At 51.1% G+C, this 17,214-nt stretch overlaps 2 protein-coding genes across 8 annotated transcripts in view; one reads left to right on the top strand and one right to left on the bottom strand.

The window, feature by feature from the left end:
• Positions 1-11,839, top strand: part of SCN8A (sodium voltage-gated channel alpha subunit 8) — a 59,099-nt gene extending 47,260 nt beyond the window's left edge. For 5 of the 7 annotated variants that reach the window (XM_074853862.1, XM_074853861.1, XM_074853865.1 and 2 more), the window contains 6 exons: positions 1,555-1,839; positions 3,075-3,128; positions 4,111-4,248; positions 4,915-5,019; positions 5,811-6,081; positions 7,012-11,839. In XM_074853862.1, the coding sequence (XP_074709963.1) occupies positions 1,555-1,839; positions 3,075-3,128; positions 4,111-4,248; positions 4,915-5,019; positions 5,811-6,081; positions 7,012-8,159 (2,001 nt within the window). In that variant the 3' untranslated portion in view covers positions 8,160-11,839. The other 2 variants (XR_012626783.1, XM_074853866.1) reach the window with 2 other exon arrangements.
• A 3,526-nt stretch (positions 11,840-15,365) lies between these two features.
• Positions 15,366-16,070, bottom strand: TMDD1 (transmembrane and death domain 1). Its single transcript, XM_074853997.1, has one exon. The coding sequence runs from the start codon at positions 16,068-16,070 to the stop codon at positions 15,366-15,368; it is 705 nt and encodes a 234-aa protein (XP_074710098.1).
• Between the last annotated feature and the right edge of the window lie 1,144 nt (positions 16,071-17,214).

The following is a 17,214-nucleotide window of genomic DNA, read 5'->3' on the forward strand; positions in this document are numbered from 1 at the left end:
GTTTGACAGTAATGCTATGACACGTGCATGCGTTTTTGTCAGTCTGCACACAAAAGCCATGTTCCTTCTCTCAGATCTTTTTTGAATGCTGCATAAATTTATTGTACTGTAAGTGACCATATTTCAGGAGGATATGACACTTTTTTTTTTCGCTTCCCGCGATGAACTGGAATCAACCAGCCTATTGCTATCGGAAGGGGCTTAAGGCAGAAGGTGCCCGGCTGTTGTGTCCGGCAGCAGAGCGTCCTGTGCGGGTGAAGGGAGGGTGAAAGCAAAGGCCTGACTCTAACCTGTGTCTTTACACCTCCCTGGGTGTACAGTGACCGATTCCTGACGTCATTTAAGAGTCGTTGTAGTGCTACCTGCTGTCTGGATCACTGTTGGCTTCAGTTTTCCTTCCCGCCTGCTCTGCTGGAGGACAGGGGCTTGCTGCAGAGCTGATCGTGTGTGTGGTGGTTGCGTCCAGCACAGAGATGTTGGAGGAGGAGAAGGGGACACTTGGTGGTGGCCAGGACCAGTTGTGGCTCAGGTGCTGCAGCTTGAGGACTCCCGAATCCCCGTGTAATTGAGCAGTCTTTCAAAACTAAGGCAAAGGGGTAAAAACAGTTTAGATTCTGTTAATCTATTAAAGGAATCTAAATTAGGAGATCGTAATAAAAGATTTAATATCCTGCTGACCTAACTCTATTAAAAGCCTGATAGCTTACATTTTGTCATGTGTTGGCCAGGGATGCTTAGGGACGTGCTGCTCCCAAACTGTGAAAGGCTAAAATTAGGAGTTGGTGGAAGATACGAGCTCTGACAAAACCCATTCTCGCTTCCCGCTGTGTTTGCTGCAGTTTAGAGGAAGGAACATGGCTTTTCTGTCTTCTTGAGCCTGCATAGCTGCATGCTCAGCTGTCTGCCTGAGACAACATGACTGGCCTTGCTTAGTCACAAATATGATTTTGATGTTTACAGCGACTCACTGCTTAGTCTTGACAGAGCAATGCTGGGCTTGGTCCTGTCCCCAGCGAAGTCAGCGCCACGCAGTTTGCTGGTGACCTCGGTGGGAGCAGGAGGCAGGCTTTGAAGTGATAACAGCCTTGTTTGAAAGTGGGGAATGGCCGTGAGGGCCACTGGCTGATGAGACCCATCAAATCCATGAGCAAAAGTGTCCTCAAACTCGGCTCTGAGAAAATTTTAGCTAGGAGCCTGTTTGTTACCGAGAAGAGAGTCTGAGCCTCACTCAGTAATGCCCCCCTCTCCCTTTTGGCAACTAAAATGATTTAAAATAATTGTTGTTTAACTGAAGAAGTAACAATCCAAATCAAACCCAGTAAATCTAACAACCTGGCCTGTTTTATTTTAAAAACAGAGCTTCGGTAGGTGGCTTTTAAGCAGAATTTTTTACCGCTTGGAATAAGTTCACTGCCAACTTCTGCGTGGAGTAAACGCCACAGATCTGTCAGTGGCCTTACCTCCTATTCCCCCCCCAAAAACAGCTGTATTGATGCTTGCTGTTTCCTGCCTTGTGTTTTATACTGAAACTTTTTCCCACCCCTTCCAACACAGGTGGTTGTCAACGCCTTGGTTGGCGCTATCCCTTCCATTATGAATGTGTTGTTGGTCTGCCTTATCTTCTGGCTGATTTTCAGCATTATGGGGGTTAACCTGTTTGCCGGGAAATATCATTACTGCTTTAATGAAACAGCTGAGGAGCGCTTTGAAATAGATATTGTTAACAACAAGACAGACTGCGAAGCACTGATGCCACCCAACTCCACTGAGATTCGATGGAAGAATGTGAAAATTAACTTTGACAACGTTGGGGCAGGATATCTGGCTCTTCTGCAAGTTGTAAGTTTTGCTTTCGCCATCTCCCTAGTAGTTGTAAATACAAGCCGCTTCTAATGCGTTTTGATGCTTCCCTCTCTCCATGAAATCCAGCATCCCCTTAATCCCACTTGGGTTTGGCTCTGGAATAAAATTTCCGTTTTATCTTTAATCCCTTTGCCTAGTGTGGGTCCCAGCACAGCAAATGGCCCCAACTCTGCTCCTCAAAGGGTCTACCAAACCTTCCAGGAGACAGCAGTAAACCTGTTTAGATTCATTTAGCACAGAATCATAGAACAGTTTGGGTTGGAAGGGACCTTTGAAGGTCATCCAGTGCAGCCCCCCTGCCGTGTGCAGGGACGGCCCCACCTCCATCGGGCTGCCCAGAGCCCCGTCCAACCTGACCCTGAATGTTCCCAAGGATGGGGCATCTACTGCCTCTCTGGGCAACCCACACCAGTGTTTCACCACCCTCATTGTAAAAAATTACTTCCTTACATCTAGTCTAAATCTACCCTCTTTTAGTTTAAAACCATAACCCCTTGCAACAGGCCCTGCTAAAAAGTTTGTCCCCATCTTTCTTATAAGGCCCCTTAAGTCCTGGGAGCCGCTCTAAGGTCTCCCCGGAGCCTTCTCTTCTCCAGCTGAACCCCCCAACTCCCTCAGCCTGTCCTCACAGGGGGGTGCTCCAGCCCCCCGAGCACCTTCGTGGCCTCCTCTGGCCCCGCTCGAGCAGGTCCGTGTCCTTCTGCTGTTGGTGCCCCCAGAGCTGGAGCCAGCACTGCAGGGGGGTCTGACGAGAGCGGAGCAGAGGGGGAGAGTCCCCCCCTCTCCCTACTGCCCACACTGCTCTCGATGCGGCCCAGGACACGGGTGGCTTTCGGGGCTGCGAGCCCACACTGTGGGCTCATGTCCAGCTTTTCACCCACCAGTACCCCAAGTCCTTCTCCTTGGGGCTGCTCTCGATCCCTTCACCCCCCAGCCTGGAGTGATACCAGGGGTTGCCCCCACCCCAGTGCAGGACTTGGCACCTGTACTTGGCCTTGTTGAACCTCAGGAGGTCCATGTGGGCCCACTTCTCGAGCTTGATTCATTTCATTTAGATGAGATGAAAAGAGGAATATTTAAGTAATATTAAAGTTCAGTATATGGGGTGATCAAGAGTGCCAGGGAGTCCTTGACAAAGCTGGCACAAATCAGACTTGTTCTTTGACTCTGGGTGAATTCTCTCTAAGAGGACGTGTGTTTTTCTTTGCTAGGCTACTTTCAAGGGCTGGATGGACATCATGTACGCAGCAGTAGATTCCAGAAAGGTAAAGTGCATGACCACAAACTCACCTCCCAGTGTTTCACTCCGCTGTTTCGCTTTGGTAAAATCAAGAGTAAAAACGGTAGAACTATGCTTATGTTGTGTATTTAACGCTGTGATGGTTTCATTTTCTGTTAGTGTGGTAAGTTAAAGAAAATCCCAATAAGGGCAGGGTTCTTCTGGTTGCTTTAGGGGCAGGGAAGCTCCTGCTGGAGTAGAAATACAGTGAAGGAAGGAATAGAGTGAAGTTCTTTATTTCATCATCAGAATAAATTATGGGGAGGAATTAGCCAGAAGGTTCTCCATGAACCTTGCATCTACATGGGATCCCAAGTGTCGATTTGAATCCAGTTTTGAAATGATGTCTGGGTGGGAGCTCACTCTTCAGGCACTTTTCTTGTTCTTGCATGCTCTGATCATGCAAATACCATTACTTCCTCTTTGCTTTGTAATTTTTTTTCCTTCTCTTCTCTTGATTTTATATGAAAAGATTTTTAAAGGGATTTTCTTGTCCTACATTGAATGCAGGGTGGGAAACAAGTAATATGACTATGTCAGGATGATGTGAAGAATGTTCTCTTTTTGATCAGCTGATGGTCTTACACATCCCTCTTCAAAAGAAAAGAACGATGTCTTTGCTTTGACAGTGCTTGTCATTAAAATGATCATTTCCTTTGTGATTTGCAAATTACTATGTATTTTATGGCCACTGACCTCATTTACAGTGAAAGTCAGTTTAAACTGTAGCATATTACATTTCTGAAAATTAGATCACCATCCTCTTGGTGTACACATGCAAGATACATGCATATACTTCTGCTTTACTTGAAGCAGTGTGAGGACACGGGTTTCCATATATAACTCCAGCTTTATAAAGCATGACTGCCTTAGATGGGAGTGCTTGGAAACATGACCAATCTCCTTTTGACTATATTTGCATGATGTCTTTGAAATGTCATTTATTTCTCTTCTCATCTCCCATCCAGCAAGAAGAGCAACCCAAGTATGAGGACAACATTTACATGTACATATATTTTGTTATCTTCATTATCTTCGGCTCCTTTTTCACCCTGAACTTGTTCATTGGTGTCATCATCGACAACTTCAATCAACAAAAGAAAAAGATAAGTGATCTGTGGTTGCTGATTAGTAGCGGGGCTGAGACCTGTTAGAGGAGTGTTGGGTCTTCAGGTTGAGGAGTTTTCCTGCAAAATAAAGGCCAAGGACCTTCAGTCTGGGGCACTCTCAGAGCTGGGGGCTGCAGAACCACTGGGACTCCTGGCACGTCCCTCCCTGCCCAGCCCCACCGAGACTGGCTGCACAGGCTCGGGGAGTGCAGGCAGCAGCCCAAAGCTTTATGTAAAAGCAGACAGATTAGGCGTTTTCCCTAGACTACATTTTCATGCATTTCTGGGTTCTTTTGCCTTGACTAAAATACACAGACTGGAAGTGAGATTTCCTTGCCTCTCTCTCCTGTACCGCTTTTCTTCTCTAAGTCAAGCTGAGGATTCACACGTGTGCGGTACCTGCTGCAGGGCCTGACACCTCCGCTGCCTGTTCATCCCAGATGGGGTAGGATGTAGTGCAAGAAGGCAGGTTATTCACAGGAAGAATGCTTAGTTTTCTTTAAAGGAAAATCAGTACACCTTGGATATTAAAGTTATTTCTGTCTAAAATAGCTGCCACCAACTTCCCATATGGCAGGTATCCTCCTGACTTAGCTAGGATGTTATTCCTCTCCCTTCTGGTGTATGAGCTGATTGTAACCAGTTTTCCTTTTGCCCCTTTACTTTGGAGGTCAAGATATTTTCATGACAGAAGAACAAAAGAAGTACTATAATGCCATGAAAAAACTGGGGTCAAAGAAGCCTCAGAAACCTATTCCCCGACCTCTGGTGAGTATGTTATAAAGGGAACTGAGGAGAAAACCTGCCGAGTAGACTTTCAAAGGAGCTTCGGCTCCAAAAGCATCCTTTGTTCCAACTCATGCTGGACTCCACATCGCCCTGTTCTTGTCATTATAATTCCGGTATCATCTGAGAAAGGTTAAAACGCTACAGCTGTGGTTGGTGTTAATCAGTTGGCTCTCTTGAATCGGCAAAACAATCTGAAAACCCTGCCTGGCTGAGAGGCCACGGATGGAGAGCAGGAGGCCTCCTGGCATTAGTGAGCAGGACCTCGGGCAATTAGGCAGCCTCGCGGGTTGCATTGATCGAGACCTAAGCACGTTTCTCTGCCTCCTGAAAGGCTTTGCCTCTGCTCTTGGGCGAGTCCCCTAGATACTGCTGTGGATAAGGCATCCTGCTGCTGGAACTAGACTGCTGCCAGGATGCAGGAGGTAGTTGAAATCTAGTTGAGGTACCCTGCAGTCAGGCAGCGCTGCGAGGCAGCCCTGGCTGCTTTCTCCAGCGGGGAGTGGAAGTGCATCACCCTGCTTTGGTCTCCAGACAGAGGAAGACACGCTGGTAGCAGGGTTGGGGGAGCATCTTTGGGGTGTAAATAACAGCATTTTCCTACCTTTCCCATAAACAGATTGAATTGTGGCTAGAGTTTCCCTTGAAAGCTTCACGAGATACTGAAAAAACTTACGTCCTCATCGCTGTTTCTACCAACAGTGAAATAATTTGACCAATGGTAGATTTTTGTTCAGACTTGTTTGGTTCATTGTCTCTCTCCCGTTGCACAGAACCGCATTCAAGGAGCTGTCTTTGACTTTGTTACCCAACAAGCCTTTGATATAGTCATCATGATGCTCATTTGCCTCAACATGGTCACCATGATGGTGGAGACAGACACCCAAAGCAAGCAGATGGAGGACATCCTTTACTGGATCAACCTGGTGTTTGTCATCTTCTTCACCTGTGAGTGTGTGCTGAAGATGTTCGCCTTGCGGCACTATTATTTCACCATCGGGTGGAACATTTTTGACTTCGTGGTTGTGATTCTGTCCATCGTGGGTAAGTGCGACGCCCGTTAGATAGAGGTCTGTGAGTGCTGGGCTGTCCTGGTGTTTGCAGGGTAGAGCGCGTTCTTGTCTTTGAAGGGGCTATATAGGTACCAGGACTTTTAGGTTCACTTTTTAGCCTCGTGGAGGGACCGTGGCAGAATTTGGCAGCTTGAAGCCCTGACTAATGCACCCTCCTCCCTCTGTTCTGGCACTCATTTCCAGTTGTTTGGAGTAAAACACTTGACAAATACTCTCCCTGTCTTTAAAAACAGAAATTTTACTCACCTCATCAGAATGTTATAATGCTTACTAACCACTGAAAATAGCATTGCAGTGCTTCCTACATCAGCATGTGATTTGCACTCTTGTTTTCAGTTTGGTCAAATGTCGAATCAACCAGTTTCCTCCAACAGGTTTTTTGGGTTTTAGCGGCTAATCTGTAAAATACACATAACCTCACAAATACAGCAGGGTCACTCAAAAAGCTTGACTGAACACAGCTCTGCTAAGGCATACTGACAAACCACCAGCATTTAGAGACTGACCTGCAGTGTATAAAACTCAGATCTGGGTTTGCCTGCTGCTAGAAATAAGATTTATCTTGCATATTTTTAGCACCTTCAAAACAGAGTCCATAGCCGGGCTCCATGGCAGAGTTAGGCACCAAGAGCTAGAGACCTCCAAGAAACAACTCATCTCTCCTCAGCCGGGTGGAACGAATCACTCTGCAGCAGCTCTCCCTCTCCGTTTGGGGGAGCTACTTAGGGAGCCAGAGCATCTAGCTGAGACTTAGCTGCCTGAAGGTGAGGCCTCCTACTCACAGACCCCCTCTGAAAAGCTGACCAAGGTGTTCTGTGTTCCCAGGGCCTTGACTAGGTTCAGAAGCAGCAGCGGACTGCACGTCTCCATTGTCACACTTGTCCCTTCTCTTCTTCTTTAGGAATGTTCCTGGCCGAGATCATTGAGAAGTATTTTGTGTCACCCACTCTTTTCCGAGTCATCCGACTGGCTCGCATTGGACGTATCCTGCGTTTGATCAAAGGAGCCAAAGGAATCCGCACCTTGCTTTTTGCCTTAATGATGTCCTTGCCTGCCTTGTTCAACATCGGCCTCTTGCTGTTCTTGGTCATGTTCATCTTCTCCATCTTTGGCATGTCAAACTTTGCCTACGTCAAGCATGAGGCTGGCATAGATGATATGTTCAATTTTGAGACCTTTGGCAACAGCATGATCTGCTTGTTCCAGATCACCACGTCAGCTGGTTGGGATGGCCTGCTGCTGCCCATCCTGAACCGGCCTCCAGACTGCGACCTCGACAAGGAGCACCCTGGGAGTGGTTTTAAGGGGGATTGTGGGAACCCTTCGGTGGGGATATTTTTCTTTGTGAGTTATATCATCATCTCCTTCCTGATCGTGGTCAACATGTACATTGCCATCATCCTGGAGAACTTCAGCGTGGCGACAGAGGAGAGTGCAGATCCGCTAAGCGAGGATGACTTTGAGACCTTCTACGAGATCTGGGAGAAGTTTGACCCCGATGCCACACAGTTCATAGAGTACAGCAAGCTCGCAGACTTTGCTGATGCTTTGGAACATCCTCTCCGCGTCCCAAAACCCAACACCATTGAACTCATTGCCATGGACCTGCCTATGGTAAGTGGAGACAGGATCCACTGTTTAGACATCCTGTTTGCCTTCACCAAACGCGTCCTGGGGGACAGCGGAGAGCTGGATATACTGAGACAACAGATGGAGGAAAGATTTGTGGCATCCAACCCTTCCAAAGTGTCTTATGAGCCCATCACAACTACGCTCCGGCGGAAGCAGGAAGAAGTTTCAGCGGTGGTTATCCAGAGGGCTTACAGGGCTCGTTTAGCAAGACGGGGCTTTATTAGCCGAAGGCCTGTCTCCACAAAACTGGAAAATGGAGGAACAAACAGGGAGAAAAAAGAAGGCACCCCATCGACGGCGTCCCTCCCGTCCTATGACAGCGTTACCAAACCTGAGAAGGAGAAACAGCAACGAGCAGAGGAAGGAAGACGAGAAAGAGCAAAAAGACAAAAAGATGTCAGGGAATCCAAGTGTTGAGACAAAATAATAGAATTGTACAAATTAAAATATTTGCAAGTGAAAAGATTGTTTACAAACTTCATGAAATATATCAATACAGAACAGCTGTGGAGACACTTACCTGAAGATCTTATACCAAACATAGTCTGCTTACTGTGTGACAGCGTTGCATCTAAAGCAGTGACCTACCACCTGTTTAAAGGACCCTTGTAAACAAACATTTAAACATAAAAAAGGAAAAAAAATGGATTTTCTATTGTTTGGGCAGGTGGATACTGCATGTTCCACATCAGTCAATGCAACTTAGGACAAACAAGCAAAATAAAACACACACACACACACACACACACAGAAACAAAACCCGCTGCTGGGATTCATGTATTTTCCAAAGCAGCCAAAAATGGATTTTATTTTCCCATTTTGTTGATTATTATTGAAAGAAAACCCAGAAGTCACAATGTTAAAGGGTTTGTTCATGCAAAACTAGATTTGCGTTTAGTTAAGCAGCAAAAAAAAAAAAAAGGAAAAAAAAGAAAAAAAAGAAAAAAGTTAAAACAAGTAAAACAAAAAAAAAAAGGAAAAAAGAAACAAACCACCCATTTAGCCCATGCCATTTAATTGTCATAGTTTATTTGATATTTATTATCTGCATTCTACTTTCTACATGGGCTTTACTTGGTTTGGGAGATGGGGTAATCGGGTACCTTCAGCCTGGAGCCAGCTCAGGCTGATTCCCCCCAAAAAAAGTGCTCGTTCAATGCATAGAAGCGATTTGCATGATGGCATGCCGTGACCAGGAACCATGCATGAGGAACCACGAAACCACAGCCACTCCGTAATCTGTCCACAGCAGTGTGTTAAGCCATAAATTCGAGGCACTCCACCGACTACCGTACACTGTATTGGGAGAGAAGCTCTAACAATAATCGAGTCCTTCACCGGTACGTCCCAGTTCTTAGCGATCTTTCGTAGACCCGCCAGTAGGAGATTAAAAACAAAAAAAAAAAAAAACAAAAAAAACCCACAAAGAAACAAAGAGATGAAATAATTGTGTGTGTATGTTTAACAACTTGTCTTTTTTTTCCATCCAGCCATCTTTTTGCACACTGAAATATAACAAAACTAAATGCTGCTCTGGACCTCATCCAAGGGGAGGTGATCAAAACTGAGAATGGCTTGTTATACTGTGTCACTGTAAAACCAAACTCTAGGGCTTAAATACCAGTCAGTAAGTTCATTTGTATCCTGCAATATTTATCATTAATATTAATTATTATTCAGCCTCCATCCTGCAGTGTAGACACTTTTTTTTTTTTTTTTTTTTGGTAGAGATAACTGCTAAAAAAAAAGTAGCACCTTATCTCTACTGGTAGGAATCCGGGGAGCGTACCCGGAGCGATCCCAGTGCCAGGCTCGGGTCTCCCAGCGCTCGGTCGTCCCGTGGCCGTCGGGTTCCTGCTGCGGGCGGGACGCGGAGCCGCGGCGGCTTTCCGAAACCCTGAGCCCTTCGTCCCTCGGGACCAGTTTTTGCAGCTCCGCTGCTGCGGGGGTTTCCTCGTTTCTGCAGCCACGAGGGTTTTGAACGAGCCGCGGCACAGGAGGGGCCCCGTCGCGGGGCGCAGGGTGGCGAGCCGGCTGTCGGGTGCCTTCACCTTCTTCCCATTTTCATAGAGCGGCGACTAAAACGGCCCCAGGGGTTGGGTAGGAATCGGAGCTACCTCTTGCCTAGTCTTCTCGCTGCAGCAGTAAAAAAATGCCACAGAACCATCAGGAGCCCAAGTGCAAACGTTCCCTTTTCTCGCCATCCCCAGACCCCGCTCCGTGGTGTCCTCATGCCTCAGCCAGCTCCCAGCCGCTGCGCTGGGCTCCTTCAGGGCCAGCGCGGGGTCACGGGGCGGCGGCGGCAGGAGAAGCCGGGGCCCAGCGCTGGCACCCACCTCCCCTGGGAGGTGCTGGGGCCGAGCGCGGGCGTTCGAGCGCGGACCAAAGCCAGGGTACCCAGAATAGCGGGGGCAAAACCCAAGACAACAGAAGGTGACGGCAGGAAGAATCTCAATTTGCATAATCTCACAACCCACAAAATTACAGGAGTCACTTAAAAAAAAAACCCCAAACCCAGCAGGAAGCCACCCAGCAGCCCCCCGTGCCGCGGCCGGCGGCCTCTCGGCGCAGCCCAGCCCTCGCCGCGGCGCTGGAGCCGCTCTGCTGCGCCCGGCAAGGCAGCCAGGAACCTTTTCTGTCCTGTCAGCTCTTGCCCCAGTTGCTCCTAGGATATGATGTATAGTAACAAAAAAACTACATACATATGTACAGGCTACATTGTAAACAGCACAAAAAAAGAAAAAATAGCTGAAAAGTGTGGTTGAACTTTTTAAGAGAATATTATAAATACTGTAATATATCATTTTATTTTATCGGCATGCCTTTTTGTAAATACAAAGAACTACAAAAATAATAGAATGGCTTCTGGCTTATGCCATTGTCCATGTTTATTTTTATTTTTTTAATATTTTTCTGTTTTCCTTAGACTTTAGATAGCCAGTAAATGTCCCCCCAAAGAAGAAAAAAAAAAAAAAAAAGGACAAACAAAACCCTACCCCACCCCCCCCAAAATAGGTTTTAAAAAAAGCTTTATTGCAAATGATCTTTGCAACAGCAAAAGTATATATTTTCGGGTTCCAATGTGCAATAAGTTGACCACTTCTATGCAAGATTTGGCTAAACTTCATAATTGTTCTTAAGCTGGGCTCTTGACTCGTAGGTGAAGCTTGGTACGTTTAGCGTTCGTGCTGGCACTGTCATTAAGCTACTCGATTACTTTAAAATAAAAAGTCCCTTCCAACTATGTATATATATTTATTTTTTTAACATTAGATCTGTATCAAGTGCACAAGGCCAGTGGCGTTGGCAGCGCCGCTGAGAAGGAACGGGAGCGAGCGGTTTCTTCACCTGTTTGTTGGCTGGAGTCGGTCCTTCTGCTCAAAGAAAAATTTCACGGGGGTGTTTATTTTGGTTTGTTTTTCTCTGTTTCCTCCCTAGGGCAGATGTTTCCATCAGCCGCAGGTCACGGGTGCTGAAAGCAACGGGTCTGCGCTTCCTACGGCTTCACTGGGTGAAGCCAAGGACAGAGGAAACTTTGGTCAAAGAGCTTTAGGGCCGTTCGTGCCGTTCGCAAACCTCCGAATTCAAACGCGCGCACGGAATTTATGTTCCGGATTCAGGGTTGTGGGAATAAAGCAAGGGGGGGGGGGTTGTCAATTAAACAGACCTTGCCAAAAATCAGGACTACAAGTAGCTCTCTTCCCTCCCCCACTTAAAAAAATCCTCCCTTTTGGGTTAATTTGGGACTGTGTCCTTCAAAGAGCAGAGGGGAAGGGCGATAAATACTAATTCAAGCTGCTTTATTCACTTTTCCTGTTCACCTTTTTTTAAAATGTAGAAGCCAATGTTGAACAAAACAAACTAAAATAAAACCATGATGTTACATAGAGGCCACACCCGAGTTTGAATTATTTAATTTTCTGCCGCAAAAAAAAAAAATAAAAAAAATGTTAAAGCTGTAAAAGATCAATAGTGAAGATTAGTGTATTAGAAATTGCATGGTGGCTCATAATGATCTTACCCAACATGATTAACAATTACGTTACTATAAGCCAAAAGAAAATAAAATAAATGTTACCCTTTTCACTGTACAAGGTAAGGTTGTCTTGGTGTCCCAATTATTTGCAATCTCCATCTCCTCCATGCTTCCTCCAAGGCTTTTTTAGTGTGTTTTTACCTCAAGCGTGCAGACGAGAGCAGAGTGAGTTGCAGTCGCAGGTGTCGGAAGGAGTTTGGTGTCGGGTCTCGGCAGGAGCCCGGCTCAGCTTCGCTCCCCGTCCCCCTCCCCGCGGGGAGCGCCGCTGCCGGGGGTCAGCGCTGGCCGGTGCCCTCGAGCGGGTCGAGCCACGTCCCCCGCGCGGCGCCGCCGCTGCCCACCGCGCTCCACCCCGCAGCCCCTTCCGCTCGCGCTAAAACTCCCTTAAAGAAGCCGAGGGAGAGTCTCCAGCCACCCCTTCCCCAGCGCCCCCGCAGCCGGGGGTCCCCCCGCCTCGCCCCTGCTCAGGCGCGTCACCGCGACTTCACGTCCCTGTTCGCGCAGTCGATACGTACCCAGGGGGATCCCCCCGACGCGGACGGGGCAGCGGGGCACTTACCCCCGCGGGGGGCACGAGCACCGGCTCCTGCTGCTCCGTAGCGCAGAAGGGCCCTAAATCGGGGCACCCCCGTACACCCACCCCCACCCTCGGTGGGGCCCAACCAGCTTCTCCCACTTTGGACCCAAAGGGCTGAGCGGGGCGCGAGCTCCGGGTATCGCCTCGCCGGAGGGCAGGATTGAACCTCAGGTTGTCGCAAGTCTAATGGTTGAGGACAGCACCTTGAAATTATTTTTCCGATTAGAGTTTTGGTCCGATTTGTTCAACAAATGTGAATTTTGCTGCTCAGTTAAGACCAGCTTAAGCAAACCCCTGGCACTGCGAGGCACAGAGCGAGGTCGTGCTGTCCCGCACCTCACCGGGTCAATGTGTCACACAAAACAGCAACACTGGTTCGATTTTTGTTTTAAACGAGTAAAATTAAACCAAAAAAAAAAAAAAATCATTTCCCCTTTGCCACTTTGCTGCTTGTTGTAATTTTATAGAGGCGTGTGCGCGCGAGGGTGTCTCCTACAGCACGTGGGGCGCAGCCTCGTGCTCGGCGCGGGGAGGGGACTCGCTCCCACCTCCTGTCCCGGTTCTACCCGTCTGTAACCGGGGTGGCTCAGTCCCTACCTCACAGGGGTGTTGTGAGGCTCAGAACTAGCGACCGAGTGTAACGCAGCGAGAAGCGCAGGCGCCGAGGGGCGCGCGGCCGGAGCTGGGCACCCGCGGGGTGACAAAAATGCTGCTACAACTGTCCTGGCTCCTGCCACCCCCCTCCAGCGGGCCCAGAGCTCTTTCCCTTTGCGTAACCTGTTCCTGACGCTGGTTTTGCCCCGTGTTGTACTTGCTCCCCACTTTCGCTCTTAGGTTTTATTCTCTGTTCTGTCTGACATGAAGGAAGGAGGAGGATGAAGCCGGGGGAGGGAGGGAGGGAGGAGGCACGTGATAAAACAGTGGGCTGGGAGTTTGATGTCTGAACTTTGAGTTCCTTTGTACTGTACATCTTTTTACTTTGGAATTTGCAATAAAGAGGTACGTCCATCTTGTTTTAACAACTTCTCCTGGCTGCCCTGTCGTTCTGTTACCTCCGCACAGCAGCAGCCGCCCGCCCAGCACCCCGAAAGGCCACCGCCCCCAGCTCAGACGGGCCGTCGCTTCTGGAGAAGCCCAACGGCGGAGGCAGGACTCCCGCGGTGGCTTTACAAAGTCGGGCTGATGCGAAGCGCAAATGTCCAGATCCAGCCCCTGCCCTGAAGGAGCACCCGGGCTCCAAACCTGGGAAGAAAAGTCACAGCGTCGAAAGCCCCACGGTCTCGACGCAAAGCTCACAGGGCGTATTGGGGCTAAATTGCATCAGGGGACGGATTCTGCCACAACCGCTCCGCGCGTGCTGCCTCGCGTTGGCCTCCCCCCACGAACACACGCCGCTCCAGGGAGAGCTGCAGCCCCTGAGCAGCACCTTTGGCTGTCGGCAGCCCATCCCTCCTTCCGCTCCAGAGTAAACGCCGCCGTCCCTTCCAGCTCTACCACCACCAGACACACGGCACCCTCCCAGCTCCGATCCCCGCCGGGCCGCGAGCTGCTCATCGGGCTCAGCGAGGCGGACGCGTCGCAGCGCGGGAGGACGGCGGCGGCTGGTGGCAAAACAGCCTTTCACCCCCCCCAGCCACGACTCAACCCCCCCGGGGCCGGCAGCAGCGCGAGGGGGTCGGTTGCTGAGCCCTGAGCTTTGCTTACGGTCAGGAGCTGCCCCGAGAGGAGCGTCTGTGCCAGGAACTGGCTGCGCTGGTGCAGTGGGTACAATTTCATTTAGAAAAAGAAAAAAAAAAAAAAAAAAGTAGTATTACATAAATAGTTCACTGTTTCACTTGTCTTTTAAAGCCGCACTCAGGGTTATTTCTCCTTCCCTTTCTTCTCCGATACTTGCATGCCACTGCTAGCTGGTTGGATTGATGCAAGCCGTTTCTTGACACAAAATACAGGTTTTAATTCTAATTACAGGAATGCAGATGGCCATAATCAGAGCCAAAGCACTCTGGGTCTGTGTGTCCCGTCCCCCGTCCCCCCCCTCCCGCCTTTTCATTGCCCTGGTTTGATTTCAGCAGCGGGGAGAGGCCACAGACACTCCAGGACAGCAGAGATGCTGCAGCGGGGGCCTGGGGATGCCCTCCCTGGGCACAGCTGGACCTGGCAGCATCACCTGGGACCTCCAGCTTTTGTGGGTTTAGGATTGTCACTGTCACACACAAAGAGCCAGCGAGGCAGCGAGCGCCACGCGCAAACATCCCCATATTTGCAGTTTTCCCTGCGCAGCAGCGGGTCACATCCTGCCCTCCCCAGCCCCATCAGCAACACAAACCCCACCCGAGCTTCCCTGTAACACACAGCCTGCGGCTTTTAGTTACTTCACAGAAGTTCCTTGGCTAAGAAATGGTGAGAAAAAACTAAACCCGCAGCAAGAGACAGACCAAGAAGGGAGCGAAGCCCCCAGACCGTCAGCAGCTCGATGGCCCCTCAGCACACCCAGCTCCTGGCTTCAGGAAAGCCACAGATGTCGCCCAGAACAGCTCCAAGCAGCACAAAACACCCCTACCCCAACACCCAGCCAGGTCACTGGCATTAGAATTAACCTCTCGCCCAGGAATACTTAACCCCAGGTGCTGGCTTAGCATAAAAACCCAGCAGAGAGTTTGTGTCCCCTCCCTGCCTGGGAGGGGGGAGACCAGGAGTTGGGGAGACCCCACGCTGGGGTACGTGGGGCCGCAGTGAGGACGTGGCTGAGGGGCTCTGCCCGGCTCCGTCCCTGCTGTGGGGCCCTCTGGCATCCAGTGACGACCGGGGACGTCTCCAGCGCAGCCATCACTGGTGGCACATCCAGCCCCGGGTGCTCCAGCCCCACCCAAGCCACGGACAGGACCCTCCCTGCCCAGGAGAACACACAGGGCCAATCTCCGGGTCTCAGCCCCTCCACGAGGCTTTATTGGGTCTTGTTTTCCCTCCAGCAGTTTCTGGAAGATGCTCCCATTCAGGTGACGTCCCAATTTCAGGCAGCGTCCAATCCCAGCACCCAGCGGCAGGAGCACATGGTGGCCATGGTGAAGAGGATGGAGGCGAGGAAGCCCCCCAGGATGCCCAAGATGACGGGGCCAACCCAGCCCAGGAGGCTGCGAGTGTACGGGGGGGGTGGCCGCCTCTCGAAGCGCAGGTCCCCCAGGTCCCTGTCGGGGGCCCTCCTGCCCCGCACCCTGCCATGCCGCCTGCCCCCCAGCAGCAGGGAGGAGGTATGGTGCCGCATGGTGCGGCCGTACTCCTCCACGTTCTTCCGCAGCTCCAGGCTCCTGTCCTGGTTCAGGTTTTTCCCCAGCTCCCGGGCGACGTCGGGGCGACCGACTTGGCGGAGGCCACGGGCCAGTCGGTCCCAGGTCGTCACCTCTCCTGCCGTCTCCAGCCAGCTCTGTAGAACCTCTGAGCATCCTGTGGGGCCACGGAGGTCCCGGCGGCGGCGGCGGCGGATGGGGTTGTTCTCCTCGGAGAGCTGCTCCAGCTCCTGCTCCCCAAGGTCCACGTCGGGCCCCACCAGCTGCCTCCGGAGCCGGCGGCACTCGGAGAGGGACAGCAGCTCCGCAATTCGGCTCATGGTGTGGCGGCCCACGCTGGCTGCCACCGTGTCCTCGCACCCGCCACCCACTGCCAGCAAGAGCAGGATGAGTCCTACGGGTGCCAGCATTGCTTGGGTGCCCCTCGGCATCGGGGTGGCCCAGGAACACAGACACACCCCGCCCCCCCCCCCAGTCTGACCTCACAAACCAGCGTGTTCCAGGGACACGTCTCCTGTCTCCCAGCGCATCGTCACGTGTCCCCCCCACCAGCACTGAGCATCTCCTCCCCGCACTGCTGCACCCTGCAGAATCATCATCTAGGTTGGAAAAGACCTTGAAGATCATCTAGTTTAAGATGTCTAGTCTAGGCCTCAGCTCAGCCCTTCACCTCCTGGCGTCCCTCCCGGCATCCCCCCCACCCCTCCTCCAGTTCAGCCCATCCGAACAGTCCGTCTGGGCACCAAACACGGGTCAGGGACGCGGGGACAGACTAAATGGTCCCTCGATTACCAGCAGAACCAAACTAAAGGGCTGGAAATTTAATGCTGCCTGTGGGGAGCTTCAGGGCAACTTCAGCACTGGCACTGACGTCCATCTGTCCGTCCGTCCGTGCAGCCAGGCACAACAGCCTTCGCTTCCCACGCCCGGAGCATCCTGTGCCCATGGGACCCGGCTGGGTGGGGGCCGGGGCTGTTCCCGGCATGTTCGTAGGGGCGGGGATGGGGGACAACGGCCGCTGCGCCCCTGGGGCGTCTCCACCAGCCTCTTCCATCTCCCGAACGCCCCGTGGCAGCAGCTCCCCTTTCCCACCCCGAGGAGGGGGGTATGGAGCCCCCCCCACCCCGCTGGCAACCTGCGTTTCCCTCTTCCCCCCCCCAAATCGATGGGGCTGAGTCGAGTTGAACCGAAATGATTTTGCTGGAGGATCGGGCGAGGACCCCGTAACCACGAGGTGGCAATGCAGCCCCGGCCACGCGCCACCAGCGCACCCGCTTTTTCATCGGGGTGGCGATAAAGCTGCGATTTCCCCGGATCTCCCCAAAGAGCCCCAGCGTGGAGGGGCCCGGGGCTGCGCCGGGGCCGGCGTTGGTACCCGGGGCCGGAGGAAGCAGCCAAAGAGCAGGAGAAGGAGCAATTCCCCGGCCGGGAGGTTTGCAGGGGCTTGTGTTATGGGGCTCCATCCTCCATCGCTGCCTTCTGCCTCTCCCAGCTCCCATCCTTCCCCCAAGCATCCTCCAAAAAAAAAAAAAAAAAAATAAAAAATGGCAAAGCCGGAGCCTGAGGGCCTCATCC

Source organism: Strix uralensis, chromosome 33, assembly GCF_047716275.1.
Source record: "Strix uralensis isolate ZFMK-TIS-50842 chromosome 33, bStrUra1, whole genome shotgun sequence".
Classification (NCBI taxonomy): Eukaryota; Metazoa; Chordata; class Aves; order Strigiformes; family Strigidae; genus Strix; species Strix uralensis.